Source organism: Nothobranchius furzeri, chromosome 7, assembly GCF_043380555.1.
Source record: "Nothobranchius furzeri strain GRZ-AD chromosome 7, NfurGRZ-RIMD1, whole genome shotgun sequence".
NCBI lineage: Eukaryota > Metazoa > Chordata > Actinopteri > Cyprinodontiformes > Nothobranchiidae > Nothobranchius > Nothobranchius furzeri.
The window spans coordinates 64,790,701-64,815,055 of record NC_091747.1 but is presented as its reverse complement, the minus strand read 5'-3'; the positions used below and the strand labels follow the sequence as shown (position 1 = coordinate 64,815,055).

The 24,355-nt window shown below is 45.8% G+C and overlaps 1 protein-coding gene across 1 annotated transcript in view; it reads left to right on the top strand.

The window, feature by feature from the left end:
* Nucleotides 1–58: 58 nt before the first annotated feature.
* The window catches only part of LOC107373612 (uncharacterized), a 67,284-nt gene continuing 42,987 nt past the window's right edge, over nucleotides 59–24,355 (top strand). The window contains exons 1-2 of the mRNA XM_070553451.1: nucleotides 59–2,826; nucleotides 12,445–12,689. Coding sequence (XP_070409552.1) covers nucleotides 2,328–2,826; nucleotides 12,445–12,689 — 744 coding nt within the window. The 5' untranslated portion in view covers nucleotides 59–2,327. The remainder of the gene's footprint in view (nucleotides 2,827–12,444; nucleotides 12,690–24,355) is intronic.

The window sequence follows — 24,355 nt, the reverse complement described above, 5'->3', positions numbered from 1 at the left end:
CAAAAGGAAATTATTGAAACCTTCAAAATAAGACTTCAAAATATAAACGGATCAAGATCGTTTCTGTGGTTAGTTCAAGGACCACCCCCACGGTTGGATGAAACAGTTTCAGAAAGTTGTGTTACACGTGTAAGCTCAGCTTCTGGTTCTGGTCGTACTTTGTGTTTTATGCGTGTTCACTCATTCATCCTCTGAAACACTCATGCCGGAGTTGGTTCACTGAGCGCGATCCAGCTGCGTTAGTCACCAGGTGGAGACAGATGGAGGACTCCTGGACAGGATTCTGTACACAGGTGCCACCGGTCCCTCCGACCACCACCGGCAGGTGAGGAGGGTGAACGAGGAAAACTGATTCTGGAGCCAGAGAGCCATGCATCCAGGTGAGTCCAACCACCTGGCAGAACCCCTCAACCTGACACACCATCTCACACACTTTCCCCGCCAGGAAGATGATGTTTCACGTGCCGAGAGCTAGCTTCTGTAGGCGAGGATCAGGCCTTCTGCCACCACCCCAACTTCTTTGGCCCCTCCCCCTAGTGGTGAGCCCATGGGAAGGTGGACAGCTGAGCTCCATCAGTAAAAGCCCTGCTGGACCGGACCGTTGCTGACCCCCGTCCTGCTGAGGAAGCCCTATCCATCAATGTTTATCTTAGTAAGGGGTCTTTGGAGCGCACTTTGCACACAATTAAATGTTTCAGACATGCTGCAAGCGTCTCCGGCAGACCCAGAACTGAAGAAACGTGCATATGCTGAAGACAAAGTAGGTGTGCAACTGAGAACATTTCATCACTGATGCAGCTGAAGTTCAGGACAACTGGGGGACCCCAGGATCTAGTGGGTCTGGACCATTTGGGGCAAGGCTTCTGTCTTTGTTTCCATGGTAACACTGAGCCCACAGCTTCATCGGTTCTGCTCCAGATATCCAGAGTCAGCAGTGGATCACGTGACCTTCAGTGCTGATGATGTGAGGGTGAAGCATGAAGGTCACAGTCACGGGAATGTCATCAGGAGCAGGGAACATACATTATGTTTCACCAAGATGGAAACCCAACATTCAGCCGAACCATAATGATGGTGGCACCATGAAGGGTAGCCCGACGATTGGATCAGAAATCAATTCTGGTTCTGCTGAGCAGATAAAGCTTCATCCATGGGTCTCTAACTTCCTCGTTCTCCTTCAGCCGGCAGAACTTCACCTGCTGAGCTTTTGGCATAACCCAGAGCAGAGGGGGCGGGGCTAACCTGGGCAGCAGTCCAAACCCAGAGACACGGGAACGTCCAGTATCCCATATGTCCTCAAACTCCACACTGTCTGTTCTGATCAGTAACCGGGTCAGAGCGCCCCTGAGGGTTTGACCCAGAGACTTGTTGACAACAGGACAGAGAGGGGGGGGACATAGGAGCAGAGGTACCGGAGCTAAGTACGGAGAGGAGATCTGATTGGTGTTTGGGGACTCGGGTCTAGTTCAGACCAACTTCACTACAAACTCACCAAGGTCAACAGAAAAACTGCAGGAACCAATCAGAACAGAGCATCAGTTGGTTGGGTGCAGTGATTGGCTGTTTACTTTAGAGATTTATTTCAGACCTCCGTTTGTTTAACTTCAGTTTAGTTTCATTACTACTTCTAATTTATTACATTTTAATTATGATCGCTTGTTTTTATATGAAGAAGTGGTTTGTTTGTTTGTTTGTTTGTTTGTTTAGTTTGGGGCGACAGTGCCACAGGAGTTAAGCGCTTGCCCTGTAATCGGAAGGTTGCAGGTTTGAGCCCCGCTCAGTCTGCCGTTGTGTCCTTGGGCAAGACACCTAACCCCCCTTGCCTGCTGGTGGTGGTCGGAGGGACCGGTGGCGCCTGTGCTCGGCAGCCTCGCCTCTGTCAGAGCGCCCCTGGGCAGCTGTGGCTACATCGTAGCTCATCATCACCAGCGTGTGAATGGCTGATTGCAGTCTAAAGAGCCTTGGGGGGTTCCAGGACTCTAGGAGAAATGTATCAAATACAGGCCATTTATTTGTTTGTTTTTGTTTATTTGTTTTGTTTGGAGTTTTTATTATTTGGTTCAATTTAACATTTTAAATACTTTTTTATAAGAAAACAAACTAAATCAGAATAAAACTAAACTAAATGACACATATGGAGCAATCATTAGTGAGAACCTGATAGAGAACAGCTGGTCAGGGCGGGGGGAGGAGCTTGCAGCTACAGGAGGAAAGGCTTCCGCCTGAGCTGACCCTGAATCAGCTGGACCCACATATGAAAACACACAGACTCCACGCGGTCCGGTCAGAGGTGAGGAAACGTCCCGGATCGATCCGCTTTCACTGACATGAGGCGTCTGAGCAGCGTTTGGCTGAGGAAGTGTAAGGACAAGGACAGATGGATGGAAAGAAGGACAAGTGAGCCTTCAAGGGGTGGAGAAGAGGAAGAGGACGAAGAGAAGACAGACCTGAGACAAAGACAGACCCACAGGCAGATGCTTAGGACCTCTGAGCCATGTGGACAAATCGACAGAGATGAAAAGACCGAGAAGAAAAAGAATGAGAGGAGAGGGTCTGAGTTCATGATGGAGGAGGACAGGAGGAGGATGGAGACGAGTAGAGGGACACAGCAGAGAAAGTCTACATCCTGTTTCTTGGTGGAGGATCCAGCTGAAGTTGGTAGGAAGACAGCGAGGCGCCGGTCAGAGCCCTGTGGTGTCCTGCAGGTCCAGGTTCTTCCTGTTTCCTGCAGGAAGAGATGGACAGGACGCAGAATGTCCTGTAACGAGGAGGTGAACAGGAGACAGGGGGACAGTCATGTAACCAGGAGGACATCCTCATCAAACAGTAAGACACACACATGGTTATCCATCCCCATGGTAACCAGCTGAGCTCTGTCCATCAGCACAGAGCTTCTTACCATTCAGTAGAAGAGCTAGCAGGGGTCTGAAGGACGCTACAAACCACCTTCACCTGGTTTAACTCCAACTAGTTAACCCACCACAGCGGGCCCTGTCTCGCTCTAGCCCAGACTGAAGCTCCGCCCATTCACTAAGGGGACAAGCCTGCTCTGTACCAGGCTAGCTGCAAAGCTTCTTAAGCTGGGTGAATATGATTGGACGAGACGTGATGTCACAGAGGACCTCCATCTTAGAATGATGAGACATAATTCAGTTAGACGTTTAAATGATATAGTTGACCCGCACTCGTATCGCACGTGGCTACAGCCGCTGCCCAGGGGTGCACAGGCACCAGCAGGTAGGGAAGGTTAGGCGTCTTGCACAAGGGCACAACAGTAGAGTTCTCTGCCAGGAGCTGGGATCGAACCTGCAACCTTCGGATTACTGGACAACCCGCTCTACTTCCTGAATAATTTGGCCACCAAGAAAATAGCTGAAGCTGCTGCATCCGCTGTGGACCAGAGGTGGCGCCAATGCAAAAGGGACGTAACATGCCTCGTCCAATCATATTCACCAAGCTTCAGCAAGCCTGCCTCCAGCACGTGTTCCCATGGTGAATGGGAGGGGCTTCAGGATAGCCTTGCTTCTGAAACCAGAGTAAATCTGTGTTCCAGCTCACCTGCTCGTGCATCCATGAGATTTCTGACTGACGGGAAAAGTAAGCCGCTCTACTCTCCACGGTGAATCGGTGAATCTGTGATCGGCTGCAGGGTCTGTCTGAGGGAGCCTAAAATGAACCCATGTCTGCTCATCTTGGCCCGGTCTTTGTTCAACCAGTGAAGGCTGGACTCTCTTGTACTCTCAGCTCAGCCACTAATGCTGGATTAATTAATCCAGCATTTGTGCAGGGGGGCCCTGGTTAACACACCTGAGTCCAGGTTTTATTTGAACCTGGTGTAGCTCTGACATGAGCCCTTGTTGCACTGCCTAGAGCCGCCTGACGTGTACTATGGCGCGGTATGGGGGCCAAAATTAAGACTACTGCCCAGCAGCAGGAGGCTATATAAATTCTGAAGTAAACTACCGACTTGATTAATGATAAGCTGGCGCCGGTAACTGAGAGGCTGGCGCTGCTTACTGAGGAATAGCACCTTTACCGGCGTTATTACTACATACACTAGGGACTAGCAGCCCTCGGCTGGTCATTGACTGGTTCACACTCCCTCTGCTGTCTATTAGCATGGATAGGCTAGCGTTAGCCTGGACAGGCTTGTGTTAGCATTGGAGAGGCTAGCCATTAGTGTGCCTAGGCTGGCCACTAGCTTTCTAGTGACTCTCTGAGACATGCTAATGGCTAGCCTCTCCGATGCTAACACCAGCCTATCCTCCGTCGAGGAGGTAGGAAATCCAGCTAGTGGCCAGATGAGTCTGCAGAGGGAATAGTAAAATTAATACAAAGCTCTCTAGAAAACGTGGGGCTATCCCTAGATCAGGTTTCTGCATTCAGTGCTGACAATGAAAATGTCAATTATGGCATCCACAACTCAGACTTCATGGCATCTGTCATGCACATATTGTCCATAACACTGAGAAAAAAGCCCTAGACACGCTCTCAGTTGATGTGGAAAATAGTGTCCCTAAGATATACAGCTTCTTTCCACCTCTGCCAAAAGGAGAGAGACCCGAAGGAGTTCTGTGAATTTTGTGACGTTGAATTCCACGAAATCCTGCGCCATGTTGTGACGAGATGGCTGTCACTCAACCCTGCAATCACCCGCCTTCTGCAGAACTGGGACCCGCTGAAGTCGTATCTCATCAGCATTGGTCAGGAGTGTCCAAGGCGCCTGAAGGAATTGCTGAAGTTGACAGAAGATGCTGCTGGAGTTGAAGGAGAGGCAGACATTGTGGAGGTCTACCTCCTCTTCTGTAATAATATCATGTGTCTGTTTGAAGAAGTGGTGAAAAAACTGGAGAAGAATGTTGCCACATGTGGACCTCTATTGCATCATGGACTGTTTCCTGAACAGACTTATTCAGAGAAGAGATGATGGCTTCTGCGGGTACCTAACAAGACAGAAACTCCAGCGTCTCTCGCCATCCGATACTGAAGGTGCCAGGCAGGAGTTTACAGCCTTCCTAGACACGGCCATCTGCTATGTCAGGAAGTGGTTTGACTTCTCAGAAGAAAACTGGCTCTTCCACCTGCAGCCCCTCTCTCTATCATCTGGGAAGATCTTGTTTGATGTCATGGAGAACATCATTGAGTGGCTTCACCTGGTTGGCAGGTAGGAACAGTGGCGGAGCTTGATATGTGCAACATGTGCGGCCGAACAGGGCGGCAGTCTGGAGGGGGCGGCATTTAATTTCTTTTTTTTTTTTTCTTCTTCCATCAACCGATACATCAACAAAACATAGAAATCACATGTTCTTCATAATAATAATAGTGATTAGTGATGATAATAATAATATTTCTGTAATAAAAGCACAACAAAGTCATTGTTTGCGTTTATATTGGGATTTTATTGCGCCCCCTTGTGTCCGCCGCACCTCTGTTGTGCGCTCTATAGCGCCCTTCATCAGGTGGGGGGCGGAGGGATCTCGGAGAGTGATGATGGAGGGATACAGGTACCGTTTCACATATCACCACTCAAACATAATGGAGAAGAAACGGTCGAAGCCATGGTGCCCAATTTCGGAAAAAAAGAGGAGGAGAAACGAGGAAAAGATGCAGGTATGCATCTCTTTATTATTTAGTTGGTATTTTTCCCGCCTGTCCCCCAACTTATTGATTAACTAACCTCTCTAATCTGTACGTTTTGCATGGTGCTATGATGATCCCTTAATTCAGATGTCTTTTGCTAGCTTCTTACGTTGCATGTAATTAGAACTACTTCCAACCGCTAGCTTTTTCTTTGTCAAATGAGCTTTTATGAAAAGCTAAGAGTGGGAAAACCGAAAGGCTGATAACCAAACGCTATCAAACTAAAATGAGTCTTTGAGAATTTTGCTGAAATACATTGACGGCGGGCGGCAGGTCTCGCGCCGGCGCCATTCGCCTTTCCTTTTGGACTCGGGAAATGAGCTACGTATTATTTACCCCACGAAAAACGGAGCAGCAGCGGGCCGCTGGAGGTGCCCTGCTAGTAAGATCCCGTTTAAACTGTAAACTGCCATAAAATAAAAACTATAATAGCTAGAGCGGTCTTCTTTTAGCTGAAAGTTGAGACTGTCTCGTCTTTCAGCACTGTACAAGTCGATGATGTCATCGTGTTGCGTTAAGTGTGCTGCACAGCACACCGCGGCTATGTTAACTCACAGTGTCCTTGAAGCAGCGTGGGAGAGTTGAAGAATTTAACCAGTTAAAATGGATTAATGGATATTTAATCAATAGTTGTGGCTCCTCTGGTCATTTAGTTCTTTGTGTGCCGGAGACATTTGCTGAATAAGGAAATAAAAACTTAAAATGACAAAAAAATTAGGGAAAAACACTTGTTTTATATTTTATCAATTATTAATGATTAATAGATTGTTGGTGTTTTAACTTTTGGTAAAGGAAAACACACAATTTCCAGGCAGCCCCAGTCTGGAGAAGTGATGGTGACATCAGCCGTTAAAAATAAATAATACTCTGACGTTTTTATGAATAATTTCTACTTTTACTTGAGTATTTCTCTAACACCAGTGCTTTTACTTGTAAATGAGTAATATTTTAGCAATGTAACAGTACTTGTACTTGAGTACAGATTTTCAGAATTCTTTCTACCACTGCTGAAAACTGTAAATGCTCATTGTAACATGTTAATTAAAATGCTAAAGCAACAGACGTGACATGAAGATTGTATTGTTTGTTTTATGCAACATCAGCAGCCCTACGCAGATATTTTGGGATGACATCAGCTGCCACTGAGGAACAGCCATCTACCTCCACTGCTCATACCAGTAGGCCAGTATTTGAACTTGAGGAGGGACAGTCTGCTGGCACCACATCTCCCCAGGAAGATACTTTAGGTGGGTTTTGCACACGTGTGTGTGTCCAGCAAACATTTAGCTATAGACATTTAAATAGTATTTTCACAGAATATGGGAATTGTTCCATACAGCAATGTGGTGAGTTATGCTTCCATTTTCTGTCAATAGAGAGACCTACCAGTATATGTGAACTTGATGAGGGACAGCCAGCTGCCACGTCTCCCCAACAAGATACGTCAGGTAAGGTTTGCACAAGTGTGTGTGTGTGTGTGTGTGTGTGTGTGTGTGTGTGTGTCCTGCAAACATTAGAGAAATTTGAATGTCACATATTGTATTTTAATAGAATATGTGAAATGGTCCACTTAGCAATGTGTTGAGTTACGCTTCTGTTTTCTGTCAATAGAGAAGCCTGAACGATCAACCAATGAGTCCCATTGAAGGTGATGATGAGCCTCTTCTTCAGACCCAGCCAAGTGGTCATCACCAATTACCGACAGCATACACACAGAGCTAGTTCGAAGAGGACCTACCAAGGTGCCAACTACTTTCATATTTCCCAGGAATGAAGGCGATGGCAGGTGTTGTCATCATCACTATTTCAGTAGAACTTTGACAAGTGGTGAGAAGGTGGCCAGGAGCTGGATGTTGTATTCAGTTAGCAAACGTTGTTATATATAATACACTCCACGCAATTTGAAACAAAGTTGTAGGTGTAATTTTTTTTCTTGTGTGTGTGTGTGTGTGGGGGGGGGGGGGGGGGGGGGAATCTCGCACAGGGCGCCATTTAGGCCAGCTCCGCCTCTGGGTAGGAAGGAAACACTTGCTGGAGATACGATAAACCATGTTTTAAAATGAATGATGGTTACAGATAACTAAATGGAATTGATAACATGTACAACTAAAACTATAATCAATAACTTTGGAGTATATATATATATATACATACAAACATGCAGTCTTTTATACACTATTTTACAAATTCAGACAGTTCATATACTTAATATAAGGATGGATAAATATATAATAAATGAAGTCAGCTATTGTATAGTATAAATGCTATACAATGCAATAAATATACAATAAATGTTTTCCATGTATTTACCACTGTAAGTGTTCTATGTGGTGCTTATAACCCAGGTTTACTTCTTATCTCCATTGGCAGGTTAAACATCTCTATGGGTGAGCTTTATGACGAGTGTGTCACTGCAACCAGCCTTCTGGAGCACCTCACCAAAGGACCTCAGGAGAAGGAAAAGTGGCAGTTCAAGGGAACAGCAGTGGATGGAAATTCTTCAGGCAGCTGACCTCCCCAACATCCAGCCTGTTGTATCCTTTGTACTCAGCATCCCATCTTCCACTGGGTTTGCAGAGAGGATTTTCTCTCTCGTGAAGAATAAGTGGACTGATGTGCGGAACAAATGTTATGTTGTGTTGTCTGAAGTCTGTTGCATATCTGTCTGAGGTGTTTTTTGCAGAGCAAAGCTGCCCTCCCTGTGGAGGGTATCTCTGAAGTGCCTTTTTTCCCTCCATCTGAACCCATCCTCATATAAACCCTCTGACCTCTATTAAGGTAACGCGACTCAGGTTGTGAATGACCACAGTCACCAATTCTTGTCATGTGTCTTGCCCATGTATGTCTGATCTCTGAATTGTGTGTACTGAAACTCTAATCTCCCTCTGGGATTAATAAAGTATCTGTGATTGATTGATTGATTGAGTGAGTGATTGATTGATTCTACTGAATTAGATGTGAGCTCATTGTCACTCTAAATTATGACATGTCTTGCTCAGTTTTATTCTGCAGTACTGAAAGACAAACAACTCCTAAATGCAGCAAGACCTCAAAAGAAATACAAATGGAGGAAATAGTCTGTTTTCACATAATGTAGCACTGAGCTTTTGAGTTCATGAGTTTGGGCTTTTTTTTTAAACTTCAACTGTAGGCTACAGTCAAGGCCTTTGAGGCACAAATATGTTTACAGCTTCTCCAGACTTTCTGTTTGCACTTTTCTAATTATACTAAATGTGCACTGTTAGAGTTGTGTTCTTGATAGGGATGCACCGATCAGGTTTTTTGCTGCCGATCACCAATACCGATCACCGATACCGATCACGTGGATTGGCCAGAAATTTTCTACAACATTATAATGAGTGCTACAAACTACATAATCTGGGAATAAAGGGAATGTAACCTAATCCAAAATGGTCTGTATTAAGGTTGTCACGGTGTGAAAATGTAACCTCACGGTTATTGTGACCAAAATTACCACGGTTTTCGGTATTATCGCTGTATTTTTTTAAACGTGCTACATTTTCACACGATTAAATAAACCCTGTATGTCAGGAAATATTGTCCTCAGTTTGTGTCTAAATTTAGCCTAAAATGTGTTATTTTGTAATTATGTTGTTTATTTGTTTACATTTTTCCCCTTTAGTCTTTAAAATACCAATATTTGCCCATAACTTCTTATTTTATGTCTGTTTGATGTCATCATTTTAAAAATATTAGATCAGATGATACTCAGTACTCAAGTAGCCTTCTAATCAGATACTTTTTTACCCTTACTTGAGTAATAAACCCTATATCAGGAAAATATTGTCCTCGGTTTGTGTCCTTCCAGTGAGCTTTGCAGATGTGGGAAAATGTCATCAGGCAGTAATCGTTGTTAAATTCATAATTATTCTAGGAGAGAGACCAACTCTTATCTGCCGCTGGGAGCCCCGTAATGCATAGCGTCATTTCAACATGGCGGTGTCCGCGACACGGTTTATATGCAGGTAGCGGCGCTGCGGCTGCTTTATATAGCCACTCGTTGCATTCTCCCTCAACCCAAATCCTCGGATCACGCATTTTAGCTAAAACGCTAACGTTAGCTTGCCTTGCGTTGACTGCAGAGTTGTGGGTGATGGTCACGCAGATGTGTCATGAGATCTGAAGCGTTGCTGCCTTTCACAGACTCTTTTTCTGCTCGTGCTGCAAACAGGATAGCCGTCTTCTATCAACTGTCCCTCGGCATTCTTCAGATATCTAAAAGATGTCCGTACTTCCCACTTTGTCTTCTTTGAGGGATAATAAATGTCCCGAGCGCTGCCGTCTCCTCCTTTGGCCATTATTTCAGCTTTAGCTTCAAGAAAGTTTTGTTGTAAACAACAAAGTGCGCATGTGCCGCCGGCAACTTCAGCAGATGATACGGTGGCTGGTAAGGGTCACCGCGCCTACACCGCAGCCACGGTAATCCACCAAGATAATATAGTTTTTTAAAAACAAGACGGTTATTATTATTGTCAACTTTTTTTTTACCGGGGTTTACCACTACACTGGTTACCGTGACAACCCTACCTGATCGGTCTGCTTTGATCTATTTGAAAATTCCAATCAAAACCGAAAGGGGAGCTATCGGCCGATTACGATCAAATGCCGATCCATCGGTGCATCCCTAGTTCTTGATGGTTGGGGTTTATTGGAGAAGAAGAAACCATTTTTATAGCACCTCTCAAGATGAAATCACGAGGCTCTTCACAAGAACAAACATAAATAAATATGGAAATGATTTTGACTAAACTCAGTTTAACTTCAAACTGGAAAATGAGAAGGAGGACACAACTGCAGAAGAAGACGGGAGTAGAGGCAGAACGGTCAGAAACCGCAGTGTGAAGAGAAGGCGGTCCGTTTGTTTGTAGGACAGGGATTTAAACCGGACACTGGGGGTGCTAAAGCAAGCCTGGACTGTCCCGGGTTCCTTTAGGCCTGCAGCTGGTTTCTGCAGTGAGACCAGTTTGCAGGGTTCTGCTCCTCACTGGCGAGTGTTGAAAGTTCAGGAAAAGGAGGATCATGTGAAAACAAACCTGATCCTGTTGTTGCTGTCAGCTCCAGCTCAGCCGCGCCCCACACTCGGCCCATCTGCCCCGCGTGTCGGTGTGTATCACTTCACCGGGTTCTAATCTCCTTGTGCTTCGCCGTGTTCTGTCCAACCGATCACACTTGAGTCATCACGCTCCAGGAAACCAGCTGAAGGTTTTCTCTGGAACTGATCTGGGATCAGGCTGAGGTGAGTTTAACTCCCATGTGAGAGGAAACCTGAGCAAGTAAACCACCTCAGAGCAAAGCTGCTGCTGCTTTCACTGACATCCTGTCATTTGTACTCTCATCTGCCCCTGAAGCTGTCCTTCAGATTTGTCCTTGTTTCACCCTTGTTGTCATGGAGACTGCTGTGGTTTTTGGAGCAGCTCAGCCGAGATGGATCAGTCACGGAGGAAGTGATGATTGATGCTCCTGGACCAACATGGATGACCTAGACTAAACAGGGGGTGTTTCTCAATGTCAAAGAACCTTGCCTTGATGTCTTGGCCCCACCCCGGTTGCCTAGGAGATATGTCATCAGGAACCGCCAAGACGTGTTCCAGTGTTCATGTTCTACCGAGGCGTGTGTTCTTTTATACGTATTAGTTTCAACATAAATATATAATGAACCTTTTACTTTTTAAATTGTGTTTATGTTTACTAAATGACAAATATAAGTGAGTTACTACCCGCTAGCCACCGAAGCTGCAACTACTAAGCTACTAACCAACCATAGATAACTTCTTTGGATCTAAAAAAACATTTTAAATTAGTTGACTTACCTTTAAACTTGAAATTTGTCCTGAAGTAGCTGCCGGCTTCTGATCTGCTGTCCTTTTGAAAAATCTGCGGTGTATTCTGGGTAATTTTTGACCAAGGCTAGGCTACAAGACACCTCCCGTGTATCCTTGCTCAGCTAGCTAAACGGCTAACAAATGGAGAACACGCCTCGGTAGAACATAAACATTGGAACACGTCTTGGCAGCTCCTGATGACGTATCTCCTAGGCAACCGCGGGGGGGGGGGGGGGCAAGACATCAAGGCGAGGCTCCTTGACATTGAGAAACACCCCGGGCCTTGATGGAGAGCACTTCCTGCATCAGTCAGGGAGATCTGTGATGGGGTTTCAACTGAGTTTACAATCAGCCTGTAGAGACCTACTTCAGATCAAAGATTCTAGATGGAGGGAGCCTTAGGCTCCTCCCCTTCCAATGGAAGATTCCGTATCTGGTTCAATAATGTCGTGTGGTCAGACGCATTTGTAGTCCTACACGTCTTTTCACACAAACCTAAAATAACATTTGCCCCCGTTTGACAATAAGCGCGTTGTGTGTGTGTGTGTGTGTGTGTGTGTGTGTGTGTGTGTGTGTGTGTGTGTGTGTGTGTGTGTGTGTGTGTGTGTGTGTGTGTGTGTGTGTGTGTGTGTGTTCTGTCTTCTCCATCCCCAGTGAGTCGTGGAGGATGGCTGCTTATACTGAGCCAGGATTCTCTGGAGGTTTCTTCCTGTTAAAAGGGAGTTTTCCTCTCCACTGTCGCTGCATGCTTGCTTAGTGTGAGGATTGCTGTAAAGACTCTGACACTAGTCAGTGACTTGATGCAACCTGCTGGGTTCCTTATATAGGAAACTTGTTACTGACTGGCTTAATGACCTATATTGTTTACTGTGTGGAGGTCCTTGAGATGACTCAATGATGTGGAGCTGTAGAAATAAACTGAATTGAATTTCTCTCCTCCTCCTCCTCCTCCTCCCTGCAGCCAACAGCCTGTCTTCCACTACTCCACTTGCTCCTCCACCCACTTATCAGAAGGAGTTCAGTGGTTTTGAGCTGGAGACATACCTCACGGAGCCACGGCGTCCAGAGACCAGGAGGCTGCGCTCATTCTCCTCCCCACCTGATCCTGGACTGGGAGCCTTCCAAGTCTCTTCTTTCTCCTCCACCTGCAGCCAGCCACCTCCTCAGGCTCCACCCATGTTTGCGTCTCCATCTATGAAGAGGCTGGTGAGTGTTGGTTTGGACAGCACTGTGTGCAGGTTCCAAAGGGACAGACTAGAGAAGAGATTACAAGCCACAAACCAGAGGAGAGGAGTTGACTAGTCGGGGACTACAGGAGAAGTGATGTAATGTCCACGCCTTGTTTGGCAAGATAGTCTGCAAGGTCGTTCAGATCCTTATCAGTTCCAGGTGCACAAGAATGTCCTTTGACTTTACGCCAATAAATGTTCATGTCATGTGCCGTCACTAGGGCATCACAAGCCATGAAGAGGCCCTGATGTTTAACAGGCTTCCGATTAGAGATTTGGAACCCGTTACTCTTCCAAGAAGGTAGATGACAAATGAAACTGAGACGCGCGTAGTCTGAGTCAGTGGAAATCACTAGCTCACGGACCCCACGGTCCACAGCAAGGTGTAGTACTATCAAAATCCCAGCCACTTCTGCAAATTGTGAGGTCTTAGGACCCAACCAGTAACATCGGGAGTCCTTCTGGTCAGCGTTCAACCAGACGACACCCACGCCTGCCCTAGGCGCAGCACCGTGTCGAAAAGAACTGCCATCAATGCACACGGTCGGCAAGCCCACACAGAGAGACTGATCGAAGTAGTGAAGGTTGGGGTTTAGAAGAGTCTGAGGAGGGCTAGCTGGCAGGACTGACGCGACAGCGTCATCCGAGCAGTGTTGGCACGCAGCCAAACCCATGCCAAGAGGGCTACGGCGGTTCTGGGCGTAGCGTACTTCGATGTCGAAGCTTTGACGAACCAGCAGCCATGACGCGATTTGCGCATTGGTCACCACACCATCTCTAATGTGCTGACTGTTAAGGAAGGTCGCTGGCTGGTGCTGAGTCTCAATGATGATTTTCTGTCCACCGATGTAGCTAGAAAATGTTTCACCGCCCACATGGTGGACAGCAAAACTTTTTCACAGCCAGAGTACTTCAACTCAGGACCGGACAAGAGCTTACTAGCATAGGCTACAACACGCCTGTCGCAGTCATATACTTGGTAGAGACCAGCACTCAAACTGTGAGCTGAGAAACCGACCTCAAGGTGGAACTCCTTGTCACAATCGGGGAGCGCCAAGCACGGAGCTGAGCATAACGCGGCCTTCAGGTCATCCATGGCCTGTTGCTGCTGCTCAGTACACTCGAAAGGCACATCCTTCTTCAGTAGATTAGTCAGAGGTCTCGCTATCTCAGCGTAATGTTCTACGAACAAGCGCGAGTAGTTGCACACACCTAGGAAGCTCCGAAGTTCAGAGACGTTCGTAGGAGGTGCGATGGTGGCCACACCTTGAATTTTGCCAAGTTGAGGCTGCACTCCCTGTGGTCCCACTAGGAGGCCAACAAACTGAACTTGTGACCTGCACCACTGACCTTTGGTGAGAGAAATCTTTGCACCTGCAGCTGCGAGTTGACCCATGACGTGGTCCAGCTCGGACAGGTGGTCATCCAAGGTACGCTTACGAACAAGAATGTCGTCAACATAGATGAGGGTACCTCACTCTCGAGCATCAGGGCAGGCTTTGTCCAAGAAGATTTTGAACTCAGCTGGTGAGTTGGAATAACCAAAAGGACACAGAGTGAAGGTGTACTGGTGGTTGGCAAAGGAGAAGGCTCGTTTGTGTTGGTCCAATTTATGGATAGGAATTGTCCAGAATCCAGACGCAATGTCAAGGGTGGAGAAGTATTTAGCATCTTTCACTTTTGGAAGTTCTTGTTCCAGGCGCGCCATCGGCCACCTAGACAAGGGAACTTGTTTGTTGAATTGCCTGTAGTCAATGGTTAGTCGCCACTCACCATTAGGCTTCTTTTATGGCCACAATGGAGCCGAGTAGGTGCTGTTGCAGGGTCGGCTGATCCCTTTAGCCAAGAGACTTCCAATGATTTCCTGGACTGGTCCGTGGGACGCCAGGGGAATCTTGTATTGACCCACAAAAGTCGGCGCAGCGTGTGGCAGTGTAGGAATCCTGACCTCATGGATAGAGGTTAGACCACAGTCCAAGGAGTCGAGTTAAGGAAAGTCTTTGTATTTTAACAAAAGTTGTTGTAGTTTGTCTCGCTCGACATCGTTGGTAAGAGCATCTGCTTAGTCCACAACCTGTTCAATCTGAGACAGAACATCAGAGGGAGTCTCTGATGGCTTTGAGCTCGGCAGTGAGCATGCGGTTTCCCTCCGCTCAGGACCACTTACCGCAAGGCAGTGTGAGTCAGGGAAAGAAGGTGGAGTGAACGGTCGAGGTCTTCTAACACCTGCCCTCAGTTCTCCGTCTCCAATGTCGATAAAAGCGTCCTAGCACTTCAAAAGATCGATACCTATGAGCAAAGGCATGGTCCCACTCTCACAGTTGTACACGGGGTGTGTCAAGCTCATGGGCCCGATCGTGAACTGGAGCAGAGTCTTAGAAGACAAGAGCACTGTAGAATCAGAGAAATCACGGATAGTTAATGCACAGGGAATCAGTTCTGGAGGGCGCCCCCCCCCCCCCCCCCACATCCAAGCAGACATGGCCATAAAGAGACTTGCTCATGATAGTAAAATCTGAACCTGTATCTAAAAGTGCGTTGCAGGGGAGCACCTGTTGCAAAATGACATCTACTGTGGCAGGAGCGGTCCCAGCAGTATTTCATCAGGCTCGACACCAGGGGGCGACGGGCCACTGTCCGTGGGGGTGTCACTTATCATCAATGTGGATGGAGTGAATTACGAGGTGTTGAGGGTTTCCTGTAATTCAGAGCCAATTAAAACATCCGATTGCAGCGTTCTCATTTTATCTGGCAGATCAGCAGAACACAGGGTTGCCGCCCCTCCCACTTGAAAATCATTTCCAAAATCTCAGATTTCTGTGACTTCCTGTTGCAGATTGAAAAGCTGCGATTTTATGCTTCTCATCTCAGCAAGCTGCATATCTTTCAGTTCAGAAAGTTGCAGTTGAAACTCATTTCTCATCTGTAGAATGAGGGATGTTAAATGGTTAATTTCCTCTGAACTTATTTTAATACCACCAGTCCTTTAATTTGTTATAAAATTAATGGAAGTTGAATAAGAAACAGTTCTTACCGGTTGATTGTAAATTAGCTTTGTTACAGGAGAAATGTTTGTGTTTTGAATGAACATTCAGGCATAACAGTAATGACCCCGAAATGTCACTCTACTGACCTTACCACAAATGCCTGGTCGAGCTGCGTGGTCTTACCAGGCAAGATGGCGATTTGGTGCGCATGCGCCGTCCGTCCACTGGCGGTGGCTCAAATGCTACCGAGGTCCGTTTCTCACACCGAAGTGTTAAAAATGCTGCTAAATCAACTCGAACGAAGCAAATTTTTATCCCTTTGTGGGTAGCGGATTTAGAAGACACGGGAGCGCTGTGTCGATCGATTTTCAGCTACGGTTTGCAACTCTGTTTTTGCCGAAATCGAAAGCTAAGCTTAGCAGTTAAGCGCTAAGCTAGCAGGACCTGTCAGCTGAATCAGGCGATTTTGTCCAATTCTGCAGTAGAACTGGCCGGCGCGAATAATCGAACGTTCGTGAGTATTCGTATTAATATTCGGCCTAATTTAGCGTGGACAATTCGTATTGCCCGGAAGCTATTCCATTTAAGAAGCTTATATTTAGCAGCTATTGCTAAGCAGCTCAACGGGGCTGACTACCGATCAAATCGGCAATCTGGAAGCGAACTCCCGGTGGAGATCTCTATCTCTATTACACAAGTTATCACACAGTGTCACGAATTACTCCAAAAACATATTCAAACATATATTTACATGCAAGATGACAGAAGGAAAAAATGCGTTCTTTGCTAGAAACTCCAATGGTTGTAGGTGGAATTAAAATGGCTGTGTATGACGTCAGACTTAGATGAAGAGAGATGGATCAGCGCCTCCTTGTTTTAAATGGAGATGCTGCACTCTAGTGGCGCAGTACGAGATCGTCCCGTTTTCAACCAGAAACATAAGTTTGTGTTTTACTGTTTAAAAATGTCTCAGAATGAGCACGAAGTGTTCATAATGTACAGATATCAGCCTATGGCTCGCCATTCAGTAATGATTTAAATTACATGTTATTTAATGAGCCATAAGGCGTAGGATTCCATAGGAAATATGAAATCCACCTTATGGATCTGTGAGGTTATTTTAAACCAGAAGATTGGAACTTTTTAATGCAGGGATTAGATAACAGCTTGGTATTCACTTAGAGACAACAGAAGAGAGAGTCAAGTTTAAAAGTTAAGAATTTTATTACTAACAAATTAAACTAGACTAACTTTAAACACTACATGTATGGTGTAACTAAGCAGGATGAGACGGTGAATGGATGACGTGTGATGCTCAGAACAAGCAAATCCGAAGAAGCGATTAGTTCTGATGGGAACTGAAGGTGATGTCTTTGCGTTAAGCTTTGATTAGGAGATTCATAAACACATTCGACGCCATTTGTCGGTCTACCTACCCTTCGTGGAAGCCCCCGTTAGATCAGGAATGTCGAGGTCCAGCTTGACCTTTTCCGAACCGCAGCCGGTAGGAAAAGCAACAGTTGCCGGCCAGACCTGTCTGTGAGATGCTCCCGGGTCACGACAATGTTAGCGTCTGGTGAGACCCTAGCCTGGGTCTTGATGGTTCAGCTTTTATTCTGAAAGGAACCATTGCAGCAGTTTGAGCAGCAAAGAATATTCCAGCTTGTCGTTTAGGGCTGCAACAAACAATTATTTGGATAATCGATGAATCGGATGGGGTCTCGACACGATTAATCGATTAATCGGATTACATGGGGACATTTTTAAAAACAGCTAGGTAAACGTTATTTCTCTCCTTCCTTCACTTTATTAAACACAACATTATTAGAAAACAGTTCAATAGCAGAAAAACAACATGCCATCACCTAAATTGTCTAATAAGGTGTATAGACAGAGACCCTAAGCTACACCTATCTGTGACCTAAAAAGCTTGGTCCAAGTTAAACAGCTTAAAGAGCAAGTCACCCCCTACCAGAGTCTAACTCCACTCCCACTTCATGTTTGAAAAATCCAACACATGCTGTTGCCTGGCAGACCGAGAGGGCGGAGCCGCTAACAAATACACACACACTCAGGCTCACGACAGCAATGTGACATCATAATGTACCAGTTTACATCATAGCATACTTCTTAGCCAATAGCGGTGGCAGATTTAAATTAAAATACAGTGCAGTTTTTTTGACAACGGCACAGCACTGACAGTTTTAGGCAGAATATTTAAATTTTAACTAAGATGCACTGAAGTGCCAAATTATTGACGACACGTGTCTGCAGCACGATTAGACACTCGTTTATTTAGTTTATCAGCAAAAAAAAGTTTATTTGGGGGTGACTTGCTCTTTAAGGGCAATTCTCATCTGTTTTGTTTGATCTCATCTGTAGACATTTATTATAATTGGGGATGTCAAACAACTAATTTTTAAATGAAATTAAACATAGGCTGTGAATTAATCACTATTTCCAAAAATGACTGAAAAAATACCAAATAAAACAAAAGTAAATGAATGCCATCCTCCTTGCGATGATGCCCTGGGCAACTGCCATAAAGTCACATCAAGAAATGCTGCTGATCATTCCAATGATCCCAAATAGACTCACATTAGGCCACATGAAAGCAACTGAACCCAAACATATATTAACCAGTATATAACTGCACTCTCACACAACACGCCTGCAGCAACAGTTAGGACTCCTCCCTCCCTTTTAAAAGCGTTTTCAGTTCTGAGGACATTGTGGTTGTAAAGCCACATGTTAGTAGTCTGGCCCCGGTGTGATCAACCAGTTTCTGCGGGAATGTGACGGCGGAACCGGTTCGCAGCAGCGCGAGTCTTCAGCTGCTTTTTAAAGGAGACCACTGAGTCCACTGATCTCAGGCTCAGGGGGAGAGAGGTCCAGAGTCTGGGGGCCACAGCAGCAGATGATCTGTCACCTTTGACCTTTAGCCTGGTGCTGCACAACCAGTAGGCTTTGATCACTGGACCTCAGGGACCTGCTGGGGGTGTAGGGACTAAGAAGATCACCAATGTAAGATGGTGCTTGTCCATGTAAGGCCCTATAGACCAGAACCAGGGTCTTGAAATGAACCCTGAAGTTGACTGGCAGCCAGTGAAGCTGGAGGAGAAGCGGGGTGATGTGGGTGTGTTTGGAGGACTTGGTCAGAAGCCGAGCACAGGCGTTCTGAACCACCTGTAGACGGTTCAGGGAGGTTCTGCTCAGACACGTGAAAAGAGAGTTACAGTAGTCTAAGCGTGAGGAGATGAAGGTGTGGAGAACTGTCTCAAGTTCAGAGCGGGACAGAATGGGACTCAGCTTAGCAACGTTCCTGAGATGGAAGAAGGAAGAGCGAACAAGAAAACTGAGAATCCAGGGTGAGAGCTGGGTCAAAGGTCACGCCCAGATTCCTGACAGAAGGTTTGGTGTGAGAAGCAAGCTGACCAAGAGAGTCTCTGACTTTGGGAACCAGCTTGTCTGGGGCACAGATGAGGATCTCAGTCTCATCTTCATTCAGCTGAAGAAAGCTCCCACCATCCAGGTTCTGATAGAGTCTAAGCAGGTGTGTAACAGCTGCAGCTTAGACATCTCATGGGGCTTAAAGGAGATGTACAGTTGGATGTCATCTGCATAAAGATGGTAGGAGATTTCTTTGAAGGAGCTCAGGATGTGCTGAAGAGGAAGCAGATAGAGGAGGAAGAGCAGAGGCCCCAGCACAGATCCTTGTGGGACACCATGGGTAAGAGAGGTGGTGGAGGACCTAAACTTGGAGACGGCCACAGAGAAGGAGCGCTCAGATAGATAAGAGGAGAACCACTCCAGAGCAGATCCTGATAGGCCTACCCAGTCTCTCAGCCTCTCCAGTAGCAGGTGATGGTCAACAGTGTCAAAGGCTGCAGTCAGGTCCAGCAGGACCAGAACAGAACAGTCCCCTGCATCACTGTGAGTCAGAAGGTCATTAGAGACCCTAAGAAGAGCTGTTTCAGTAGAATGAGCTCTACGAAAACCTGACTGGAAGCTATCATAGATGTTATGTTCATCAAGAGCAGCTGTGAGTTGTTTAGCCACAACCTTTTCCAAGATCTTGGAGATGAACGGAAGTTTAGAGATGGGTCTGAAGCTGCTATGGAGAGAGGGGTCGAGACTCGGTTTTTTAAGAAGCGGGTGGATTACAGCGTTCTTAAAGTAAGCAGGGACCTGACCAGAGACCAGAGAAGCATTAATTATAGAGAGCACGCTGGGACCGATGGACTGAAAAGCACTTTTAAACAAAGATGAGGGTAAGATGTGGAGGGGGCATGCAGAGGTCTTCATAGAGTTAACTAGTTTGGTTAACTCAGGCAAAGAAACAGGAGCAAAGCTATCTAGGATGATGGGCCTGGTTGGAGTCGGGAGAGGCGGCGATAAGGCTGAAGGAGAGATGCTAGATCTAACCTTATTGACTTTGTCCACAAAGAAAGACAGAAAGTTCTCACAGTCTGCAACAGAGTGGATGGAGGCTGTAGGAGAGGCAGGAGAGACGATGCTGCTGATGGTGTTAAACAGCACCTTGGGGTTCCCTTTGCTCTGGGACACCAGGTTGGAGAAATAGGAAACCCTGGCGTCTCTGACTGCAGAGTTAAAGGATGTCAGAAGATCCTTTAGGTGCAGCAGATGGACGTGGAGATGGGTTTTCTTCCACAAACGCTCATTTTTTCTGCATTGGCGCTTCAGGCTGCGAAGGCTGTCATTAAACCAGGGAGTAGGGTTCACTGCAGGACCTGATCTGGTTCTGACAGGACAGATGTTGTCCAGAATGGAGAGGCAGTGCTCGTTAAACTGAGAAGTTAAGGAATCTGGGTCGTTATCAGAAGAACAGGGTGGATCAGAAGCAGCAGAAAAATTGCTAGCTGTGCTCTCATTAAGAAAACGAGAACTAACCATACGGCGAGCAGGAGGTGGGGACGCAGAAACTGACAAGTTAAAGAAAATGCAATGGTGATCTGAAATATAAACGTCCTCAGGACAAACACTGTCCGCATTTAGACTCAGCGTAAAAACAAGGTCTAGAGTGTGCCCCCTGGTGTGTGTGGGGCCAGAAACATGCTGGGTAAAGCTGAAGGAGTCCATAAGGCTGGAGAAATTCATGGCAAAGAGATCGGAGGGATCATCAACGTGGATGTTAAAGTCACCAACAATCACCAGTCTGGACAGCTTCACAGTGGAGGATAGAAAGTCACTAAACTCCTGAAGGAAAGAACTGTTTGGACCAGGTGGACGATAGACCACAGCACAGTAGAACGGGTCCTTACGCCCGACTTTAATCAGCTGCAGTTCAAAGGAAGCAAAGTGACCAGAGGTTGTAGAGCTACATGGAAGATGGTCTCTGAAAACAACAGCTAGGCCTCCACCACGACCAGAACCCCGGGACTGGCTAAGAAAAGAATAACCACTCGGGCAGAGTTCAATCAGACCAGAATAATCAGATGTTTGCTGCCAAACTTCAGTCAGAAACAGAAAATCCAGGTTTTTAGACATAATTAGATCATCGAGCAGGAAGGACTTATTGCTAACAGAGCAGGTGTTTAATAGAGCCATGCTGAGTGAGGTGGAGGAATCAGAAACTACAGAACCAGCTGGAGTTAGTGGACGTAAATTAGCAGGGTTAGATCCACGGTGTTTATAAAAACCACTTATGGAGGGAACAGGAGAAACCACTGAGGAATGAGGACAAACCTACCTTTAAAAACTTGGACGGATGAACCGCGTCGCAACGCGGCCTGGCGGGAATGCGGAAGTGGCGCTCAGGTCACCAAACAAAGGACAAGAAGCTAGAAGATCACGCCGATGTTTACCAGATAAACCACGCTTTAAGAGAAGTCTTATTCTCACCTGGATTCCTGCTCGTTTACCTCTTTTCCTCCGACGTTTTCCCGGGACCGGACAAACATCGCTAGAGGTGCGCAGCTCTGGATCGTCGGTTGCTTCCGGGCCAGTGCGCCGCTCAGGTAAACAAACAGGATGGTACATCCTCGATGCATCTTGGGCTATTGTGAACGAACGGAAGGACAAAAGAGTCTGGTGATCATGGGAGATGGTAGCGGGGACACTACTGAAGAGGATCGCAGACAGGAGCAAGGTGGAAAAGAGGAGGATAGTGGAGAAAAGTTTGAAAAAGTGGCCGGTGACCGCGGCTAGGCCAAGCACAGGCACCATCTTGCCGACCGACTAGACTAGATAACAGGTCAGACTAGAGGAGATGAGATGACTAGTCACAAACTAGAGGAGTTGACTAGTTAGGGACTACAGGAGAAGTGATATCAAGTCAGACTAGAGGAGACAAGATGATTAGTCACAAACTGGAGGAGAGGAGTTGACTAGTCAGAGACTACAGGAGAAGTGATAACAAGTCAGACTAGAGGAGACGAGATGACTAGTCACAAACTAGAGGAGAGGAGTTGACTAGTCACAAACTGGAGGAGAGGAGTTGACTAGTCAGAGACTACAGGAGAAGTGATAAGTCAGGCTAGAGGAGACGAGATGACTAGTCACAAACTAGAGGAGAGGAGTTGACTAGTCAGAGACTACAGGAGAAGTGATATCAAGTCAGACTAGAGGAGACAAGATGATTAGTCACAAACTGGAGGAGAGGAGTTGACTAGTCAGAGACTACAGGAGAAGTGATAACAAGTCAGACTAGAGGAGACGAGATGACTAGTCACAAACTAGAGGAGAGGAGTTGACTAGTCACAAACTGGAGGAGAGGAGTTGACTAGTCAGAGACTACAGGAGAAGTGATAAGTCAGGCTAGAGGAGACGAGATGACTAGTCACAAACTGGAGGAGAGGAGTTGACTAGTCAGAGACTACAGGAGAAGTGATAACAAGTCAGACTAGAGGAAACAAGATGACTAGTCACAAACTGGAGGAGAGGAGTTGACTAGTCAGAGATTACAGGAGAAGTGATAACAAGTCAGACTGGAGGAGACGAGATGACTAGTCACAAACTAGAGGACAGGAGATATTGAGTTAAAGACTAGATAAGAGGAGATAACAAGTCACAGACCAGAGAAGACTAGATGACTAGTCACTGAATAAAGGAGAAGTGGTAACTAGTCACAGACTAGATGATAGGAGGTAACTAGTCACAGACTAGATGATAGGAGGTAACTAGTCACAGACTAGATGATAGGAGACAACTAGTCACAGACTAGATGATAGGAGACAACTAGTCACAAACTAGATGAGGAGGTAACTAGTCACAGACTAGAGGAGAGGAGATAACTAGTCAGACTAGATGAGAGGAGATAACTAGTCACACACTAGATGATAGGAGATAACTAGTCACACACTAGATGATGGAGATAACTAGCCACACACTAGATGATAGGAGATAACTAGTCACAGACTAGATGATAGGAGATAACTAGTCACAAACTAGATGAGGAGATAACTAGTCACACACTAGATGATAGGAGATAACTAGTCACAGACTAGATGAGGAGATAACTAGTCACACACTAGATGATAGGAGATAACTAGTCACAAACTAGATGAGGAGATAACTAGTCACACACTAGATGATAGGAGATAACTAGTCACAGACTAGATGATAGGAGATAGTCATTGAAAAAGTGATAAGAGATAACTAGTCACAGACTAGATGATAGGAGATAACTAGTCACAAACTAGATGAGGAGATAACTAGTCACACACTAGATGATAGGAGATAACTAGTCACAGACTAGATGATAGGAGATAACTAGTCACAAACTAGATGAGGAGATAACTAGTCACACACTAGATGATAGGAGATAACTAGTCACAGACTAGATGATAGGAGATAACTAGTCACAAACTAGATGAGGAGATAACTAGTCACACACTAGATGATAGGAGATAACTAGTCACAGACTAGATGATAGGAGATAACTAGTCACAGACTAGATGATAGGAGATAACTAGTAACAAACTAGATGAGGAGATAACTAGTCACACACTAGATGATTGGAGATAACTAGTCACAGACTAGATGATAGGAGATAACTAGTCACAAACTAGATGAGGAGATAACTAGTCACACACTAGATGATAGGAGATAACTAGTCACAGACTAGATGAAAGGAGATAGTCATTGAAAAGGTGATAAGAGATAACTAGTCACAGACTAGATGATAGGAGATAACTAGTCACAGACTAGATGAAAGGAGATAGTCATTGAAAAGGTGATAAGAGATAACTAGTCACAGACTAGATGATAGGAGATAACTAGTCACACACTAGATGATTGGAGATAACTAGTCACAGACTAGATGATAGGAGATAACTAGTCACAAACTAGATGAGGAGATAACTAGTCACACACTAGATGATAGGAGATAACTAGTCACAGACTAGATGAAAGGAGATAGTCATTGAAAAGGTGATAAGAGATAACTAGTCACAGACTAGATGATAGGAGATAACTAGTCACACACTAGATGATAGGAGATAACTAGTCACAGACTAGATGAAAGGAGATAGTCATTGAAAAGGTGATAAGAGGTAAGTAGTCACAGACTAGATGATAGGAGATAACTAGTCACACACTAGTTAAGGAGATAACTAGTCACAGACTAGAGGAGAGGAGATAACTAGTACTACTTTCTCCCCAGAGAAGCTACAGTTGGTCTGGTGTTCTGCTGATT